Source organism: Corvus kubaryi, unplaced genomic scaffold (genome assembly GCF_017639235.1).
Source record: "Corvus kubaryi isolate FWS band 111438036 unplaced genomic scaffold, C.kubaryi_AGA036_p1.0 72, whole genome shotgun sequence".
In the NCBI taxonomy this organism is placed as follows: domain Eukaryota; kingdom Metazoa; phylum Chordata; class Aves; order Passeriformes; family Corvidae; genus Corvus; species Corvus kubaryi.
In genome coordinates, this window is record NW_024582060.1 from 4,998,528 (window position 1) to 5,017,547 (window position 19,020).

At 43.4% G+C, this 19,020-nt stretch overlaps 2 protein-coding genes across 2 annotated transcripts in view; one reads left to right on the forward strand and one right to left on the reverse strand.

Moving 5' to 3' along the window:
- LOC121675110 (NHP2-like protein 1) lies at window positions 1-11,776 on the reverse strand. The gene is made up of 4 exons (XM_042050170.1): window positions 11,667-11,776; window positions 8,938-8,993; window positions 1,094-1,214; window positions 1-516 (listed from the first exon to the last, which is right to left on the reverse strand). The coding sequence occupies exons 2-4, from the start codon at window positions 8,974-8,976 to the stop codon at window positions 254-256; spliced, it is 423 nt and encodes a 140-aa protein (XP_041906104.1). The 5' UTR covers window positions 8,977-8,993; window positions 11,667-11,776; the 3' UTR covers window positions 1-253.
- PYROXD1 (pyridine nucleotide-disulphide oxidoreductase domain 1) overlaps window positions 11,776-19,020 on the forward strand; it is an 11,981-nt gene continuing 4,736 nt past the window's right edge. Inside the window, exons 1-7 of the mRNA XM_042050169.1 lie at window positions 11,776-11,880; window positions 13,433-13,513; window positions 14,934-15,053; window positions 16,170-16,298; window positions 17,123-17,196; window positions 17,818-17,978; window positions 18,625-18,725. Coding sequence (XP_041906103.1) covers window positions 11,797-11,880; window positions 13,433-13,513; window positions 14,934-15,053; window positions 16,170-16,298; window positions 17,123-17,196; window positions 17,818-17,978; window positions 18,625-18,725 — 750 coding nt within the window. The 5' untranslated portion in view covers window positions 11,776-11,796. The remainder of the gene's footprint in view (window positions 11,881-13,432; window positions 13,514-14,933; window positions 15,054-16,169; window positions 16,299-17,122; window positions 17,197-17,817; window positions 17,979-18,624; window positions 18,726-19,020) is intronic.

Here is a 19,020-nt window from a genome sequence, read left to right on the forward strand (position 1 = left end):
TAAACATAAAACAGGAAATACAGTTGTACAATCAGTTTTCAAGAAGTAATACAATGAGAAAGAACGTGTTGGAGTGGAATAATAGAAAAGCAGGGGTATAGGAGATGGAAAAACTAAGAATTAAGCCATTATTAAACAAAAATGCGGCATTTTGAAATTAAACACTGATACCAAAACTATCATCTCAGATGAAGCTAAACATGAATTTCCCCTAATTTGCACTTTTCTATTTCACACACACACTCATGGACACTTAGACCAAGAGTCTTTCTGTAGCTTGCTGTACAGACTGGACCTGAGGCTTTAGCTGTGATCCCTCCTTGATTGTGATGGAGCAGGCGATGACAGGCCAGGAAACACCACATGCCCGGCCCAGGGCTTGCTTGGAGCACACAAACATGTAAGGAACATTCTTGTCCTCACAGAGAAGAGAGAGGTGCAGGATGATTCCCAAGGGCTCCACATCTATTGCCACCACAATGAACTCTGCTGTGCCTCTGTTCAGTGTTTTGGTGGCTGTAAAAGAAACTGGAGAGTCTAGGTCTTTCTGGAAAGAACATCTAATGTGTAACAGTTTCAGGAGATGTGGAAAGTGGCCTCAGTGGGAAGGAGATCTAGTGCATGGGACATGGGTTCTAAGAGATTACAGAGTTTCTATCCTTGGGTATTGTGGGTTTTTTACAAGTTTGACTATGTGAAGCCCCAAGAAAATGTGAAGGGAGCCACTCTCTGAGCAGGTTGCACTAGAGATACCCTCAAAGCCAAATCTTTTATGGTTCTGAACTGCCTAGGCAGTTGGTAATCCCAGTGCCACACCACTGAAGCATGCATGATTACAAACCATGTACCAAGAACACAATTTGGCAATCTACAAGAGCTGCATAAAAATGTTCAAAAGATTACATCTTAGTTCTGTCCCTGAATATAGTTTAAGCAGGCTTGAAGGAGGAGAAAGGAGACACACCACCAGCAATAGCCAGATCTATATAAAATGAGTGATTCACAGCTACAGAGAAAAGACAATCTCTACCCATGGCATCTCAAAAAATCCTTGTTATGAGTTGTAACACACTTTGCAACACACTGGTCTCACCTTCACTGGCTCCCTCTTGTAGATGCTTATAGTTGCAGGATTGCTGCACAAGATCCAGCAGTGTTTTGGTGAGCTGTGCATCAGCCAGTGGGTAAGCTTTTGGATTCACTTCTGACTCACTCTAAAGGAAAAATAAATATTACAATAGGAGCAAAGGAGGCTTTGTTCCAATCAACACTGCACAGGCATCATGTCCACCACATACATTGATTACTGGAGTCATGTCATTATTCTCATCTGCTCTGCACATACAGAAAAAACACCACTGCATTTTATTCCTAAAAGAGTAAGGATTCTCCTTCTATCAAAGTGAAAGGGAAAAGTAAGAAAGATATGCTTCACATCAAATTCAACAGTGTATCTACTCACACATCTACATCCTACAAACCAGCAGCAGTGCACTTATTGGGCAGTCTTCAGGTGTTTTATACCACAAAGACTACACAAAATGAAGCACTTCAGTGTACATATTAAAACACTAACAAAAAACTTGAAGAAATCCCCGGAAGGGAATGTATCAGTGTTACGAATGTATTGTGATGTTGGCTTTTTGCATGTTACATAATGTTAGAAAAACTTTACCTAGGTTCTGTAATGTAATACAAGATATAGAATGTCTATTGTTTATGTAGTCAATTTAGAAAACATAGGCAGAGAAAGTCTTCACATTCCTAGAATATCTTATCAGAGAAGAAGGAAAACCAGAAACCAGAGAGAAGAATTTATGGAGGGAGCGGAGACGGAATGGAGCCAAGAAGGAAGATAAGGCTGATGGGATGATACATAGAAACTCTAAAGAATTTATGAATCATGCATGATTGTGATGAATATGCAATAAGAGATGTACTTTTAAGGATGATCTTTTGGATGTAGAGGGGTGCCTTTGGATCTCTGCCAAAGCACCCAGCCATAATACCCTTTTTGCTATTGTCTCCTAATTGTCCCTTTTATTAAACTTTTTTTTTAATCTTATAAAGAGTGAACCTCGTTTTCCACATCAGGATTATTTCTGCAAACCACAAATAGCGTGTAAACATTAACATCAGCAGCGGGGTGGCACAGCAGCGAGGTCACAAGAAGTGTTAGCGACCGGTGTTGGCAGAGCCACAGCCTGTCCGGCTCCCGGCACTGTGCAGGGGTGACCCCAGACGCTGAGTCCCCCTCTGCCGGGTGTCCCCAGGACCGCCAACCCCCCGGGCCTCCTTCCCTGCAGCCAGCCGCACCCTCGCCCACCCGCCCGGCCTCCACGTGCTTCCTGCCGCGCAGGTGGCCTCCCTCTACCCCAAGGCCCTCCGGAGGAAGAGGGGTAGGAAGAGGAGGAGAAATAGGAGAAGAAGGAAGAAGAGGAGGAGGAAAAATGAGAAGGAGGAGGAGGAAGAGGAGGCTGGCACCCAAAGCCACTCAACATGGCCACAGCGCGTGCTCTGCGGGAAAAGGCGGGAGCGCTGCTGCGGCCGCTGGAAGGGAGGCGGTCCCGAGGGCGGCCCCGGGGCGGAGCCACACGGCAGCCCCGGCAGTGGCTGATGGCAGCGGGGGCGGCGGGGCTGTGCGGCTATCACGGGCCGTGCTGGGCGCTGCCACTTCGCCCGCCACTCTGCCTCGTCTGCGCTGTGGAGAACCTGGGCGACGGCAGCACCTCGGTGGGCAGCGCCTGCCCCGTCGCCCCTTCACGTGTGCGGCTGGGCCGCGGACCACCCCCCAGCGGGCCCCGCCCTGCCGGCTGGGCTGCCGCTCTCCTGCGCTCAGTTTGGGGCCAGGGCTCGGCCAGTGTGGCCCTTGGCCAGCCCTGTCGCCTCGGCACCCGGGCCCTGGTGGCCCTGTTCCCCTCAGGGTGGTGGGAGCAGCGCGGGGCTCGGGCGCAAGGCCTAACGGGCTGCTGCGTTTGATCCATATCTGGTGCTCAAGAAGGACGTCCTGTCCCGTCTCCAAGGTGCCCTAGCCTGGCAGGAGGTGCCAGTCCAGCTGCTGGCACCAGACGAGAGAGTGTGCATGCATTTGATAGGAACTCTCTTTAGTAAGAGCTCTGATGAGGCCTGGTGGAGCAGCACGGGGAAGGCAGTTACCTTTTGTTGAATACATATGATGCTTCCCCACATTTGAAGCCAAAAAAACCCAGCAAAAATATTGAGGTGCCTGTCCCCATACTTCCACCATTACGTTAGGTGTGTAGTTACTCCCTGCGGAAAACTGCCTGTCACTGATTTAGAATAGGTTAATTAATTTCCTCGTTCCCCAAGGAGCAGGACTGGCATGTTCATAAAGCTCTTGCAAGTTTTCCAAAGTGTCTCGATGTATCTGTGAAGTCCTTCTGGAGAATAAGGAATGTCTGGCGTATGACTTTTCCCTGAATGCCCTCCATTCTGGTCTCATGCCTCTCGAGTTACATGAAGATTCATACAGAAATCGAGGTGTGAGCTTAAAAAGGTGTTGCAGGATTTAATATCAAATGCTCAAAACACAAATCTACGCCGTGGGGTTTTTCCACACCATCACTGTACATTTGTAGAAATCCTTGTTGCTGTACAACTAGAACCTTTTGCTTTCTGGTGGGTCAGCCTCATAGCAAAATAGTGTTCAGCAGGATGTCAGAAAGTGTCTTTCCAGTAAGTCTTGGTGATCCTGAACATCTTTACTGGTTTCTGTTTGCATAGCGGTGCTATGGGAAATGTCTTTGAAACTTTAAAAATCTCGATTGAGAAGAAATAATGGTCTAAATGAGGAAATAGTAAGGCAGGAAGGGCAAGGTGGAGGGTAGGAATAAGACTGCTCTCAAAGCGCAAATATCCCAGATTCCTTTAATTCCACCATCTCATTTGCACATCAGAGATATTTCTTGTTCTTTGGGGAAAACTAACTTACAAGACCCTTTCCCTGCCTTGAAACACTGCGTAGTTCAAACAGTTGATTGCCCATAAATTGTGTTGTGCATGTTTTGAAAGCAGCTTTGTTAGAACTTTATGCAGGTTTAGTTTTTCTAATTGCACAAATATTTTTTAATGTTGTATGCCCACATAATCCTTCAGAGAAGTGGAAAGAGTGGTGCTTATGGCCAATTCAACCCTACATTGTATGACCCTAACACAAAATACCCCAGAAGACAGGGAGGCTGTGCTTGCATTTCAATGCTCTTGTCTGCTTTAATAATTCTCTGAGAATTATCTTTATGATTGGGTGGTTTGAGGACAGCTTTGGGTTTTACTGTACTTGGTGTAACTCCTAGAGCAGTTGGAATCTCAGTCTAAGCTTGGGGCTACAAACAAGGGCATGTTCATTTTCAATAGAGTTTGGATGAACCAAGGATCATTTGGTGCAAGAGTGTAAAAGGCACCCCTCAAAAGTTTGAGCAGTGCTGTGGAGGAAGTATTAATAGTGAATTCAAGAAAATATATTTGGAAAGAGAATATTGGAATAAGCAAAGGCAGAAGAGGGTTAAGAGAGGTGGAGTGTGGAGTGTTATGTATGAGGAGGTGTATTTCAGATAAGCCTGAATTTCATGCAGCTAATATTGAAATGTTCACTAATGCTGTGTACAAATCTTTTCTAGAGTTACTAAGGCTTAGGCAGATGAGGCAGAAAGTAAGTAATTTCTTCACCTGTCATAACATTGCTTTGGTTGGTCAAAATTCTGAGATATCGTGGAGTCCTCAGAGGGGAGGTAGTTTGATTGGATGTATTGAAGCAAGTGATTTAGTGTGCCAACAGGGGGAGAGATCCAAACCATATGCCTGACGCTATAGTTTGGAAGGAGCTGGGAGGTAGAGTTTCTTGTCTGCTGGGGTGTAGTATAGTGAGACTGTAATAAATGAGGGCCAGTTGTCCGCAAAAGTGATTAACTGGTAACTAAAAGAAAAGAGAACAAAACAAAAAGACCAGGTGGAAGAACCAGGAGGGGGAGTAGCCCTCTCCTCTTAACCCAGAGGCAGGAGGACCTCACTGTGGCAGGTTTCAATCACAGAAGGACTTCACTGTGAGAGTCTTGAAGCCACAGGAGGATGTGTTTGCAGGTGAACACTGCCTTTTATGCTCTCTTTCAGTCCTTCTATTGGTCAGTCCACAGGGTTGCTGCTTAGCAACTCAGTTCATTGGCTTAGTTTCCCTCTTCTCAGGTGATGATTGGCTCGTCGCTAGGTCTCTCCCTCTCCCCTCACGGTGCATCGAGTGATTGGTGCAAGGTCCAGGTTGGAGGGAGGCTGGTGATTGGTGGGTGCAGCTGCCTCTCTCAAGGCTGATGTCATCCCGATGGGGCTTAGGGACCTTCAATACTCCATATCACCACCTCCTGGCCTCTTTATATTAACTGCAGTATTTTTAAACAAAGGGCTTCCAACTCCATTCAACAGTTTAAACAGCATAACTTCATACAACCCAAATCATAACCTTCAACCGTCCTACCTAACACCCATACAACCCGAATTAGGATGCATCAAACCCCCTAAACTGGAATAACTCCTATAACGAGACAGTGGTTTATTTTAATATATCCAATCTTATGCTCTCATTGTAAAATTAACATGTGAAGTGATGCCTTCAGGTTCAATTTAATGTTGGAATAGTTTCCATTTGATTTAAAGCTGGTGTTCAGATTTGGTTTCAGCATTTTCAGTGCTGTGGAGGGAGAAGACTGTTCATAGTAACTGATAAGAATGGAGGACACAAAGGACAAAACTCACAGCTGGGTTTTGACTTCTGTCATTCTGGGGTGTTGTTTCAGATGTATAACTGGATACACACAGTGAGATGTGGTGGTGACAGCAGTTACGTATTCCCTGAGATAGGTGGAGCCACTGACTTCAGCTATAGAGCACATAAAAAATTGGCAAGAGAACCAAGTATCTCAAGTCCCTGTGTCCTGCTTATGGAAGCAACTTTTGCAATACTCCCAGAGAATATCCACCTCATCTGACGAAGTCAGGCTGGTGTATGTGAAGTGGGGAAAAGAAAACAGTTCTGAAAAAAAAATCCAGTTCTTTTTAACAAGGAATTACAGCACTGGTGATCAGAAGCAGGAATGAGTTTCATGACTATTGTGGTTTATCTTCTAGGGATGTTGCATTCTGTGGAAGACAGCGGTGCCCTGAACCTATTCGTTGAAGGTGACAGACAAATGCCACATCTCAATTACTAGCAGTTTGTGAAGGGGAGAATCTGTCTTGTCTGATACCTATAGTGGGATGCTCAGCTTTGACACAGCTTAAGTGGGGAAGATCATCTATTTTCTATCCATGCAACGAAAATGAGCGGTCTGCTCCAATATTTGGGGGCAGGGGAGTGCCTGCACATTTAAATATTTAACGTTTCTTTCACAGGTTCTGTGTGTGTCATGAATTTAGTATCAGATGCATAACTATGTCCTGGGTTGCAGTGTATTCTATTACCATCCTCATGAGCCATTGAAATCAGGTGGGGCAGTGTTTCCTTGCCTTCTCCCCCTAGACTATCTTTCTGTTAATGGCCCATCATTGTCCTGCTGCATGACTCAGAGATAACTCCCTCCAGACTATCTTCTGTTAATGAGCCTAATCAACACTTGGCCTCATGACTCATTATCCCATTGTGAGATGCTCCACCCAGAGGGAGGAACCAAGCATTCCATCCTGGATATAATCTGAGATTCTGAACACCAGAAACAACCTTTCCACTGGATTTCCAGAGGACAGGAGCTACATAGCCACCACTGGACCTTCTGAGGAAGAGCAGACCCTTTCTACAGGATCACCGCTTCGGGAGGACTGCAGCCACCATTCTACCAGACTGCTGCCACCACCCTGACTAACAGGGTGTCAGGTTGTATCCTGACTCTGTCAGTTTGAACCAGTGTTTTCTTTTTTTTTTTCCCTTTTCTTTAATTTCTCCATTAAATTGTTATTTTGACTTGGTGCCTCCCACTGGTTTGTTGTCAAGCTAGTACACAGTGCTTCAACTTTGGCATTGTTGGACCTGACCAAATTGTTAAAACAAGTGGAAATCTATGGGATCTACTGCTTTCTTCTCAGGAGTAGAGGGTGTTTGTGATTTAGCTGTATAGGCTGTAGAGTCCTCTTTGTGAGCAGTTCCTCATTAAAAAACTGAAGGAAACATCTGCAGGGCTGACAAAGGAATCTCTGCAGTCCAGTTAACCTTGGGCGCCTCTGCTGGGTCTAGAGATATTAGCAGTGCAATGATGCATTTCATGTCCAACAATGAAAACTAAAAGGAGCTACGACAAACTTATTCCAGAGGGATTTTAGTTTTCAGACACATGCTTGAAATGGGGTTGAAAAGGTGTCAGAGACTGAAATATTATAGTTTATGACTTAAACATTTTCTTAAAGGACTTTTAAAACTGTATTACAAAAGCTGCAGAGAGGACTACTGCACCCTGAATGGGGACCCTGTCTGAGGCCTTACACTGCTTGCTGATGTAGGTAAGATAAAGTAACAACTCAGGGCTGGGGACATTCACTGAGCATAGGCTTAACACCTCCAAGATGAGGACCACAGCCCCAGGGCTATCAGCTGCCAGGCTCGAACAGACCCTCGCACCAAGGGGTGGAGGGAGGAGAGGCTCTGGGTATCTTGGAAAAGCCTCTGGTCAGAGGTGCAGTGACTGCCCATCCTCCAACTGTGCAAAGGAGCCCAGCTGAGGGGCCCTTACCCAGGGAGGGGAAAGCTTATCCACAGCAGAAGGGGGTGACATGGCTCATCAAAGGGGCCCCCCTCAAAGGGGTCCTCAGACCCTGCACCAGAGTGAAAAAGATTAATAGAAGAGCTATATTTTTTAGCAATATATTATTGAATATTTATTAGTAGAACAAAGGCATATCACAGGGCTGGGGCACTTGGCAATATTGCCAGAGGTGTGCTCCATTCATTTTACTGTGGACTTAAGTACTCTCTTAAACTGTTACATATTCATTAAGCCCAGGAAGTAATTTACACTTCACTCTACTTTCCCCCCTCTCTGGTCTCTGCCCCCTTCCGCCAGTATGATGCCATGTCAGTCCTCTGGATAGCTTCAGAATTGAAGGCAAGCACCCCCCTCTGGTGCCTCCCCAGTCTCCAGCCTAATTTGTAGCTGCCAGTTCCCTTGGGCAGTGTGAGTTCTGATGAGAGAACAGTCTTCCTGGGATGCACGTGGTTTATCTTCTTTGTTCCTCTAAGATATCTTGGTTCCTGGCTCTGTAGTTTCTCAGCTCAAAATCCATTTATTACCATGTGTTTGTTAATACATTTCTTAACATATTACAACTATTTTGAAGTTACAATTTACCTTAATCTCGTTTCTACTTAACTACATTTTACCTTAACACTATTTCTACATAGTACATTATTACTTACAAATGTTAAAATCCTAGATGCGAAGGACAACATTTACCATTCACTCATTTATCACAAGAGCACCAGAGATGATGCAACAGACCCTCAGTGTTGCAAGGGACAGTGTCAAGCCAGCCCCTGCAAGGGAGGCACATGGGCGTTCCCACCTGGCCCAAAGCGTATATTAATCCACGGGATTCTGTACTCTTTGGCGTGTGGCATCACGGCCACGGCGGCAACGGGGGACCCTCACCACCAGCAGACCAGATGGAGGGGAGCAACGAGATGTCATTGGGACCCTCGGACGGGTGAGATGCTTCCACCTAAGCCCCGTCACTCTCTCCCTGTTCCCCCACCCCCCACGCACACTTCTTTTTCTATTTCTTTCTTCCTTTCTTTTCTCTTTCTTTCTCTTTGCCTCTTTTTACTATTAAATAAAACATATCAAATTTTTTGGCATCAATATTTAATCTCGATTGGTTTTAATCTCGTTTCTGGGAATATTTTGAACCTTCTAAGTTCTTTCTGGTTTATGCACAGAGACTTACCTTTCTTTGCTTTCCTGGGTTTAAACCAGATCGTAACATCTCCCCAGTGGTGTTGTCTGCAAATACAAAATCACAAAGGGTTTGTATACAAATGCATCCTTTTCCAACATACACTAATACAGCTTCAGCAGTTTAATCAGGATGTTTCAAAATGACAAACATTTTGTTCAGTGTCAAGACAAGTGTCTTGGGCCATAATGGTATTACTTTCCCAAATAAATCTCTGTTGTTCCTGTACAACACATGCATCAACACCCCACCCTTGTGACACCCACTGCCCTCTTGATCATCCCCTCCCCAGCCATGCTAAAGCCCCTTCAGCAGTTTTGTGAAGTGGGGTCCCATGCCCACTTTTTACTTTCTTTAATTCCTTTCTATCGGCATGTAAATCTCCACTATTAATTTCATTAGCTCTTATTAAAGCATGTTTTATACCAACACTTCTGTGGACACAGATATTGAATATATGTTATATATCTTTATACATACATATATAAAGTGTATCTAGGTATAAATAAAAAATACAGACCTGTTTTTACACTCATATATATATATTATTCTCTACATATATATACACACAGTCAAGCATGGAGGACACAGAGTACGTCAAATACCAATCACCTCAGAGGAGCTGGTCCAATGGGATCAGTGCCTTATTAAGAGAAAAGATGCATGCACAGCTCCCCTCTCACACTCCCCGTAACTGGCCAGCAGTGCAATTACATGCTGTAAAGAATTTGAATAGTAAAGCATGCTTCCAAGGCTTTACCTTTATCCCTACTGACAGGCAGTGTAAACAACAATTTTAGCTTTCCACTTATGTTTCTCATCCACTTCCCCCTCACATTTCCTGCCCTTTTCCACCTCATGTTTTCCACCCTTTTTCCTCTGACCTTCCCCACCTTTATCACCTTGCATTTCCTGCCCTTTCCCCCTCTATTGAAATACTTAAATTGTTAGAAAAGGGGGGGTTTTCCCTCAATTTAAACCCTTAAAACCAAGGGAAAAAGGGATTCCCTTGGTATTTAAATCTTAAGATGGTGAAAATGGGGAGCTTGCCCTCAACCCATAAAATGGCATTATAAAGGTTTTCCCCTTCTCTTTAAACCAGAAAAGAACAATTCCCCATCAACTGACACCCCTAAATCATGGAAAATACAGGTTTTCCTTCAATTGATACCCTTAAAATCATGGTGAATGGGAATTTAAACACAGACAATAATGGAAAAGGGGGTTTTCCCCCCTCAATTTTAACCCTTTTCCCCTCAAACCCCTCTTTTTCTGGGGTCACTGGTGTTATAAACGTGAATAATTCATGGACCGGTTATGGTTATACAGTTTAATGAAGTTATAATTGTTATAATATTAAGAGTTGGTTGGGTTATATCGGGGCTGAGTTTTAAGGTTGATTAGTTGTTAGCAGAAGTTAATTGGGATAGGCGCATGCGTGATGTACGGGTGTAATGCCTCTGGAAACTCGACAGATGGCAACAGTATATGGGTAGGTTAGGTGGGAATTTTCTAGAAGGATTCAACAGGTAAAGTGACATCATCCCAAGTGGATTGGTTAACAGAGAGAGCCAATGAGATGACTTTATGAGAGAATGACTGGTCAGGAATGCACCCTGGAATGAGCCAATCTGGAGTCCCCTACATGAGCCAATGGAAGAGCGGATTGAAAATCGGCCCAATCCTGACCCACAAAGGACTATAAGAACTCTTCTGGTGTTCTGCACCGGGTCCTCCCCTCGTGACACATAGCCCGGGGAGCATCTATCGTCTTGTGAGTGCTGTTTTTCCTCTGCTTTGTTGTTGGGGTCTTGGGCATATCTGGGGTTCCCATCTCCAGTTGTTTTGTTTTGTTAATAAATCAGTTAACCTGCCCGGGTGACTGACTGCATTTTTTTGCTGGGATGGACTGGGGAGGGACTGGGATGGGATTGAGAGCACTTGGGAGGGACTGAAGGCACAGGGATGAGACTGGCAAGATGAAATGGAAAAGAGAAAAAAGATCTTCCCTTCATCTCCACACACTGCTCCACCTGCTCAGGTGCGCTGCTTCCCTCTCCTGCGCTGCCCTGTGGCAGGCGGCTTGTCCCTTTGCACATCCTGAGCAAGGCTCCAAGAGCACCCAGGTGTTCCCCTGCTCCTGCAGGATGCTCTCATTGTTGTCCTTAGAGAGATCCCCGGAGATGGCCCACTCCAGACACTCCAGTAACCCTCCTGAAAGCAACCCTCAACAGGGGCTACCCCTCCTCACCCTCACTGACCACACCTTGGACTGCCCCACCCCTCCTCACCCTCACTGACCACACCTGGAGCTGCCCTAGGCATTGATTTACACAGGAATTTCACTAAATCCTACTCTGAGTCTCACTCAATAAGCTGAGAAAACCTTGCTGCTGTTCATATCAAATATGAAGCTGACTAATATGGAAAAATATGAAGAAAAAATAGAATCGAGGCGGATTACAGTGGTCATTGCTATAAAGTTTGCCTGGATCGGGTATGGCATCGGGGAAAACCCGGACTGGATTTCCCAGGAATACGGAATGGGGGAACCTCGGACTGGATTACGGCTCGATCCCGGGATTGGTGCAAAAGCTGGGGTTTGATCCCAGTTTTTTGTACAGAGATGTACAGCAGATACTACACACACGTTACATAAATACCAAATGGGCGGGAAGAACCCTTTCGGGGCGGGTGCGCACGGGACGACTCATGCCGACCTCGGCCCGCGGGAGGAGAGGAAGTTTTGGTGCTACTGCTCGCCGTAGGTGGAGCCGCCGCGGCCGCGCAGCAGTGAGGTGGCGGCCGGGGGAGGTCGCCGCGGTGGCTGTGCCCGGGGCGGGCGGGGCGATGTCGGGGGCCGGCGGCGGCGCGGCGCGGGGCCGGTTCGCGGTGGTGGGCGGCGGCATCGCGGGGGTCACCTGCGCCGAGAAGGTAAAAGGGGCCGGGGCCGCCGCCGCGCGCGTGCGCACGGTGCTCTCCCCCCGCTCCTCCCGCCTTCCCCCGCGCGGGGGTGCGGAGCCCGCTCGGCGCCAGCCGGGAATTGTCCCCGGGATCCGGGAGGCTCCCCGACCCCACGGCGGAGCCTTAGTCTGTCAGGGCCCTTGGCGGCCCTGTGCAGCCGCCTGGACCGGCCGTGAGCCGGTGGAACCGGGCTGCGCGGCTGGCGGGACCGCCCCGGTGCCCGCGCTTGCTTAGAGGCATAAACGCTCTCAGGGGCATCCTGTGCACGGTCATAGAAGCAGATCTACACAGTAAATGTGTAAATATTCGCATGTATACTGTAGTTCCGTACGCTGTCCTGCACCCCCCTAATCCCCACTTCTTAAAAATCATTTGTCTCGCTTGGGAAAACAAAAACCAAAGGCAGCTCTAGGACAGCAATACTGTAATGTAACGATATTTATCTGTGTAGAAATACGTCTCAAGAGGTTCAAACCTCTGAGGTTATTTTGAAGCAATTTACGGACATTTCATAAAAGGAGAGTTACAACTTCATAACTGCAGAAAGCCGGCACTCTGTGCCCTGGTCCAGAGGTCAGGGACTTCAGTATTCCTGCAGGAATTACTCCTCATAGCCATAAAGGACTGTGCTGCAGCTGAGCTGAAGGCTGCCGTGATGTGCTTCCTTTTATTAATACTGCTCAGTTTTTATAGGATCCATGTTCTAGAGCTGTATACCTCATCCAGCTCTCTGAGAGCCCAAGTTCTAAAAATAAATTAACCTGTTTCTTGGTTTCAAGGTTTTTGATGTTTTTAAAGTAACAGTAACTGGAGATAATTTTGTACCTGTAGAATGAAATCATGCGGATATTAGTTTGGTGAGGAGTATTTTATCTGTTAGAACTGCAGAGCAGGATAAAGGCTGTGTCTTGGATGCATGTGTTCTCTGGTGATGTCAGGGTCTCTGTGGATGGCATCCTTTCCCTACAACAGCACCACTTGCCTTGGTGTACCTGTCACCTTGCTGAGCAAGGTGCATTTAAAATGGAAATTCTTCCCTTTGGCTTGGGGCTTTAAAAGTCTTGAATTGCTTAACAGCACCCTGAAGATGATAATCTATTTATCAGTTTACTATGTAGGGTTTAAAATATCCAGTAAAAATCAGCATTTCCTCTGTGAAAATGAAACCTGTAATCAATTAGTCACTGCTATGCAGTAAAAAAAAGTGTATCCAGCAACTGGGTGCTTCCAGAAATCATAGGATCATAGTCTGATCTATCAGACAGTCTTTGGAATATTGTTACAATAAAGTAGTCCTTTACACTATGGCTGCAGTTCTTGAAGGTATATTTATGTGTGAATGAAATAAATATGTCTCCAGATTCTCTTCAGTCATTATCCTTCTGTTACCCTGAAGTAGTGTTTATTCAAGAAGATTCTGCAAAATCAAAGTAATGTATTAATACATGCTACTTTTCACCAGTAGTTTTATTGTGTTAAACTCTGATGATGGCTCTCACCATAGTTTCTGTTTATTTACAAGCTGGCTGCAGAATTCCCATCAGAAGACATTTTTTTAATAACAGCTTCCCCAGTTATAAAAGCTGTAACTAATTTCAAGCAGGTAAGAGACACTTAATTTTTCTTACAGCAAGACATCTTCAAAGTTTTTATGTGCAGATAATTTAGAACCCAGTGGTGAAAACTCTCATGACATTGTGCTTGTTTTCCTATTAGTGTGACTGCAGTGGTGTTAGTAGGACTGATGAGCTGTTTTATAGTGGTGTTAGTAAGACTGATGAGCTATTTTATAATGATCCATTATTAGTAATTAGTGAATATATTAACACCATTCAACGAAAGGTTAAACTAGGTACTTACATGGTTGAAGTGTGTTTGGAATTACTGAAGCTCTATTTCACTGCTTTATTAGTGAGTGCCCTCTTTTAAGCACTGAAATGGTATCGTGGTCTTGCTCATGTTCGAATTTGGGGCTGAAACAGCCTTCTGACAAGCAGTGAAAGAAGGGACAGCCTTCTGGGAAATTGCTTTGAGCTTTATCTACTCCAGCAGCTGCTGATTCAGTGACATCTTTCCTGCTGGTTTGAAAAAGAAAATCAAATCCATGCATGAATTCAGGTTTGTGGCTAGTAGGGTCATTAAGCTGAGTCTTAGAGCTCTCTGTGAGATTGTTGGAGTAGCACCCAACCCAGAATGCTTTCTGAAAGTGCTGGCAGCAGTGCCACGAGTGTCCAGTAAAGACATTTGCACAGTGCAGAGAGGTAAAGTCTGTCATTCACATCAGCAAAACTTTACACATCTGAAGAATAAGGGAATAGCTAAGCATTATTTGAAGGCAGCAGCATTTATGTTTTGGACATGAGCATCTTCATTTCTCTCTGAATTGCAAGCATGATGTGGCTTCTGGTTCCTTAGATGTGTTCCAAACTCTGGATATTCAATAAAGTAGCAGGCCTGGAGGTTTCCATGCAGCCACTCTCTTTTGGAAAAAAACCCAAATTGTCATAACTTATTTGAATGTTTTTCAGGTTCTGGTTTGCCTCTTTGGGGTTTTTATTTTTTTTTGTTTGTTTTCTGTTTGGTGTTGCCCCCCAGGTCTCTGAAATATCAGATAGTGGCTCTGGATGAGTTATTTTATCAAAGTTACAACTAAGAGAAGAGCAGGATTTTAACACTATGTCAGATAAGTTAAAAAGCACTGTTAACAACTCTGATAATAGACTTATTTATGGAATAAAACATCGTAGCAGTTAGAGCAACTGTCAGGGTTCTCCATTTTTGCTTAATCTCTATCTTTAGGATTAAAATTCTCTGTAGTGCTTTGACTCTTTAACCAGGAACAGGCATGGAAAGATTCTGTATTAAAAAAGGAACTTTTATCAGTTACGTGATAACAGATCTTCAGACAATATGGGCTTTATGTTGTGAGTTTTTTACTGGAAATGAGCACCTTCTGTCAAAAGCTGTGGAAGAAGATAGGGATAAATGATCCATACTTTTAAATACCTCTCTTTCTCTTACAGGTCTCCAAAACACTTGAGGAATTTGATGTCGAAGAGCAACCAAGTTCCTTATTAGAAAAACGATACCCCAATATTAGAGTCATACAGTCTGGAGTAAAGCAGTTGAAAAGTGATGAACATGTAAGATAATGTTTTCTTTCTTATTTGATTTTTCAAGTTATGTATATAAAAAATAATTTAAGAAGTAGTTGAATGTTTTTGGGTGAGAAATTTTGTTCAAGAACATTCTGGTTATTGAACTGATAAGTTACCGAAATTACAAGAAAATACTTCCTGATTCTAATTTCACTTACTGCTTAACACTGTTTCTCAAGTAGAAATATATACAGGGGACAAAATCTTGAAAGAACCAACATTTCCACATTTTCTTCCTTCTATTTAGCAGGAAATACATTGCAAGTACGAGCAATGGATAGCATGTACGCACCCGTGTTAGCTCTGTGTCAACATGTTATTCTTCACTTCAGCACATCCAAAACTCACTTTGCTCACTTTTAAGTTTTGGAGATGTAATTTTGGGTAGATTCTGCTAACATTCTGAATCCAGTGGTTTTCTTACATCATTACTAGGATAGTGTTTTAGTTTAGGTCTTGGTGGACACAAATAATTAATGCATGTGGATTTGGAGGATCTTTTGCCCAAAATCACTTTAAACTATGCAGCTTCTAGTTTGTAGAACAACAAATAATGTCATAAAATGTTAAAATTTAAGGTCTTCTTTCTCAGAATGATGTAGCTTGTTTAGTGCCTCCACTTTTTCTTCAGCAAAGAACGGATCTGCAGTCGTTCTAAACTGTGTCCTATCCTGTGCCTGGTTAACACAGAGTTACTGCTGTTGAAATGTTTTGAGGGAGATTCTCAATTGCTAACGTACACTAGTGCATAGTTCTGTTACTGGGGCCAGAGGGACATTTGTCACATAGAAAACACAGCTCTCTTCTGGCACAGCCAGTGAGTACAAAGTGCCACCAAGTGGTAAACTGGATCTTGCTTGGAGTGTGCTGTGTACACCTCCCATTTTATTGGTGACATACTTGTGGTGAGTGTGATGGGAATAAATGACACACAGTCAGTGAGGGTATGAAGGCTTGTTCCTTAAGAAGCCCCTTACAGCTTTTAATCTCTGCAAATTACTATGACATTAAGGAAGAATGTTCTGATGTTCTCTTAGATGTCTTGATTTAGATGAATTCTCTTAGATGAATTGATTTTTCTTTTCTCTTCATTGTTAACAGAAAATTTGTACTGAGGATGGGAAAGAATACATATATGAAAAACTTTGCCTGTGTGCTGGAGCCAAACCGAAATTAATTGTTGAAGGGAACCCGTATGTATTAGGAATCCGGGATACTGACAGTGCACAGGTAAATGTGTTTTGGACTTAAAAACGTGTCATATATTCCTGCTTCTGGTGCAAAATACCAAAATTATTGTGGAGTGAAATGGAGAAACAGAAAATAATGTTTGTTATTATATATTCTTAAATAGGAACATTTTCACTAGAAGAAAAACAGCCTTGAAATGTCAGTAAATAAATAAATTAGCCACTACATTGGTTAATTTTATAGATAGCTCATACACAGTATTTCTAACATAATATGGAATAAATGATATTCTTTCACCCTCCAGGCAGAATCCAATTGGAAAATATAAACAGGAAGTAGGCACCAGTAGAGACTTCCCTGGGAAGGTGTGTGTGGTACATGGTACAGTGGGCTGCTTCTTACAGTGGAAAGCTACTGAAGGAATGACTTTTTATTTCCTTTTAGTTCTACTGTAGCTTCTCCTCTTAGTATAGAAAAGAGTTAGTTATAGTCAAAGTCGTGGAAAAATTTTCACCTGAGAAATGACTTAATGGACTAAAAATGAAGCTTGGAAGCCAAAGGTGAAGTTTCACTGCTATAGGTCTTCAGAATCACAGGAGGCAGGGGGAGCACTGCTTCTCCATAACAGGGAACTGCCATTCATCAAATGAAGTTGGACCTCAAGGATAAAAAAAGGAGTTAACATTTTCAAATAATCTGAAGTGAAACTGAAATTGTTTGTTACAGCAGCTTCTTTTACAGATGTGTATCAATAGTCTGAGAAAATCAAAACAAGAGCAAGAAAATACTGAAAAGGATATAGTTAACCGGTGTGAGGGAACATGCTCTAAGTTCTAACTGACATTTTTCCTTTCTTAATGCAGGCTTTTCAGAAGAATTTAGCTCAAGCTGAGAGAATAGTGGTGGTAGGAAATGGTGGGATTGCCCTTGAATTAGTGTAAGTAAACAAAAAATACATATTCAAATAAAATCTTTAACGATGCAATGCTAAATCTAGTGTACATGAGTTTGGGAGAAGGTTGACTTATAAAATTGTATCTCTTAAAGCATTTAGTAGCAAAACTGATTACAGTTGTGTTTTGTTTTTTTTTTGCAACGTAGTGGCTCTTACTGACACATAAAATTAGGAAAGCTCCAGAAGAAGCTTTGACACAGAGATGTCAAGAATATACAGTTCATGTTCCACATAGTGTAAACAAGATCCAAATGCCTGGTTTTAGCAGTGGGAATCCAGCAGAAATGCAGTCCTTTTTCATTATGGGGAGCAGGAAATATTAATTATTACTATTACAAATTTGATCTGCACCCCCCCCCCACCACTCCCTGCCCCAGTTCAGTCGAGGTTGTGTTGGTGAGAGTATGACTTGTCAATTTGAAGAGATATTTTTTAATGGGTTCTTTATGTAAATATTTAGAAGTGGATTTGATAGGTTGGAAAGTCTTGGATCCCCTAGTTCTGGCTTCTGGAAGGAAATTTGACACACTTCTGCTTATGTTGCTAACAGTCAGATCCTTTTCAGGCAGTCTGTCACTTTATCCCTTGTTTAAATGTCCACAGGTATGAAATTCAAGGCTGTGAAGTAATCTGGGCTATCAAAGACAAAGCCATTGGGAACACTTTCTTTGATGCAGGAGCAGCTGAATTTCTCATTCCAAAGCTCACTGCTGAAAGCCGGGAGACTCCAATCGAGTGTAAAAGAACCAAGTACACAGTGGAAGGTATGGGGGGTTTAGTTTTCTGACACTGCAGCAGCAGCATTTTGTATTAAAGATAGTCTGAAAATCAGTCAGTTTAGCAGCTTGGAATAAGGCTTACTGTTATCTTAAATGACATTTCATTCTTCCAAAAACTGAGAGTGAAAAAGCAACATGAAAACCCATCCTGAATTTCTGTAGACGGAATGTAATACAGTTACTTGCAAACTGTAAAAAAGTGCTTACCTTTGTGCCAAATTTATATTCCCTGTATTCCCTCTTCTGAAGAACTTGTTCTATTTTCTGTAATGTTTTGAAGTGAACTATCTCACCATTATATAGGAAGGAGCTGTCACCTAGTAAGATACTGGAGGAGCAGATGAAACCTCACAGAACATTATTACAAATGGAGTGAAACTGCAGTCTCAGAAACAACAGTTAACTAGGACTGCATGAACAAACATCACACAAACATATGTAGGACCAAAATCATCACAAAAAGAAGAGCATGGTTCTAGACATCAGGCAGGAAGAAGAAAGATACTACACTTCCATCTTCCCCTTTGGCAGCCAGATGGTATTCTTCTATTAATTGAGAATCCTTGTTCTGAATTTTGTGGACAAGGAAGTATGCACACTAAATCTGATATACTCCATCTCTTTCCTTAAGGAATTGAGGAAAAAGGAAGACCTACAGCAGCATGTGACAAGCTGGGCAGTGCCTTAGGCCCTGACTGGCACGAGGGCTTACACCTTAAAGGGACTAAAGAGGTATGGGTGTAACCTTGCTTTCGTATTTGTTTAAATGTTGTGGGCATGAGCATTGTGTAGAGTTTCCTGTTTGCAATAAAGCAGAAATCCTCACATATAATTTTTTTCTTCATTTATGAATTCCTTAGCTGTTAGATGTTTGCATCTGTTTCACATTTAAAAAATGCAGGGCTGATCAGTTGTAGACCAGCTAAAGGATGGTTAGGATATTTTGCAGCTTAATCAGCGGTGATTTGTCTGCTGAAGGTGGTGGAACTGTATTTGTGTCGTGGAGAATAAAACAAGGCCCAAATTC

Bases quoted from the DNA above. Each gene is read 5' to 3' on its own strand.
- LOC121675110 (XM_042050170.1), bottom strand. From the start codon at position 8,976: ATGTTACGATCTGGTTTAAACCCAGGAAAGCAAAGAAAG. The intron at 1,215-8,937 runs GTAAGTCTCTGT...TTTTTCCTTTAG, and splicing joins ACCCAGGAAAGCAAAGAAAG to AGTGAGTCAGAAGTGAATCC. The intron at 517-1,093 runs GTGAGACCAGTG...TTTCTTTTACAG, and splicing joins ACAAGAGGGAGCCAGTGAAG to CCACCAAAACACTGAACAGA.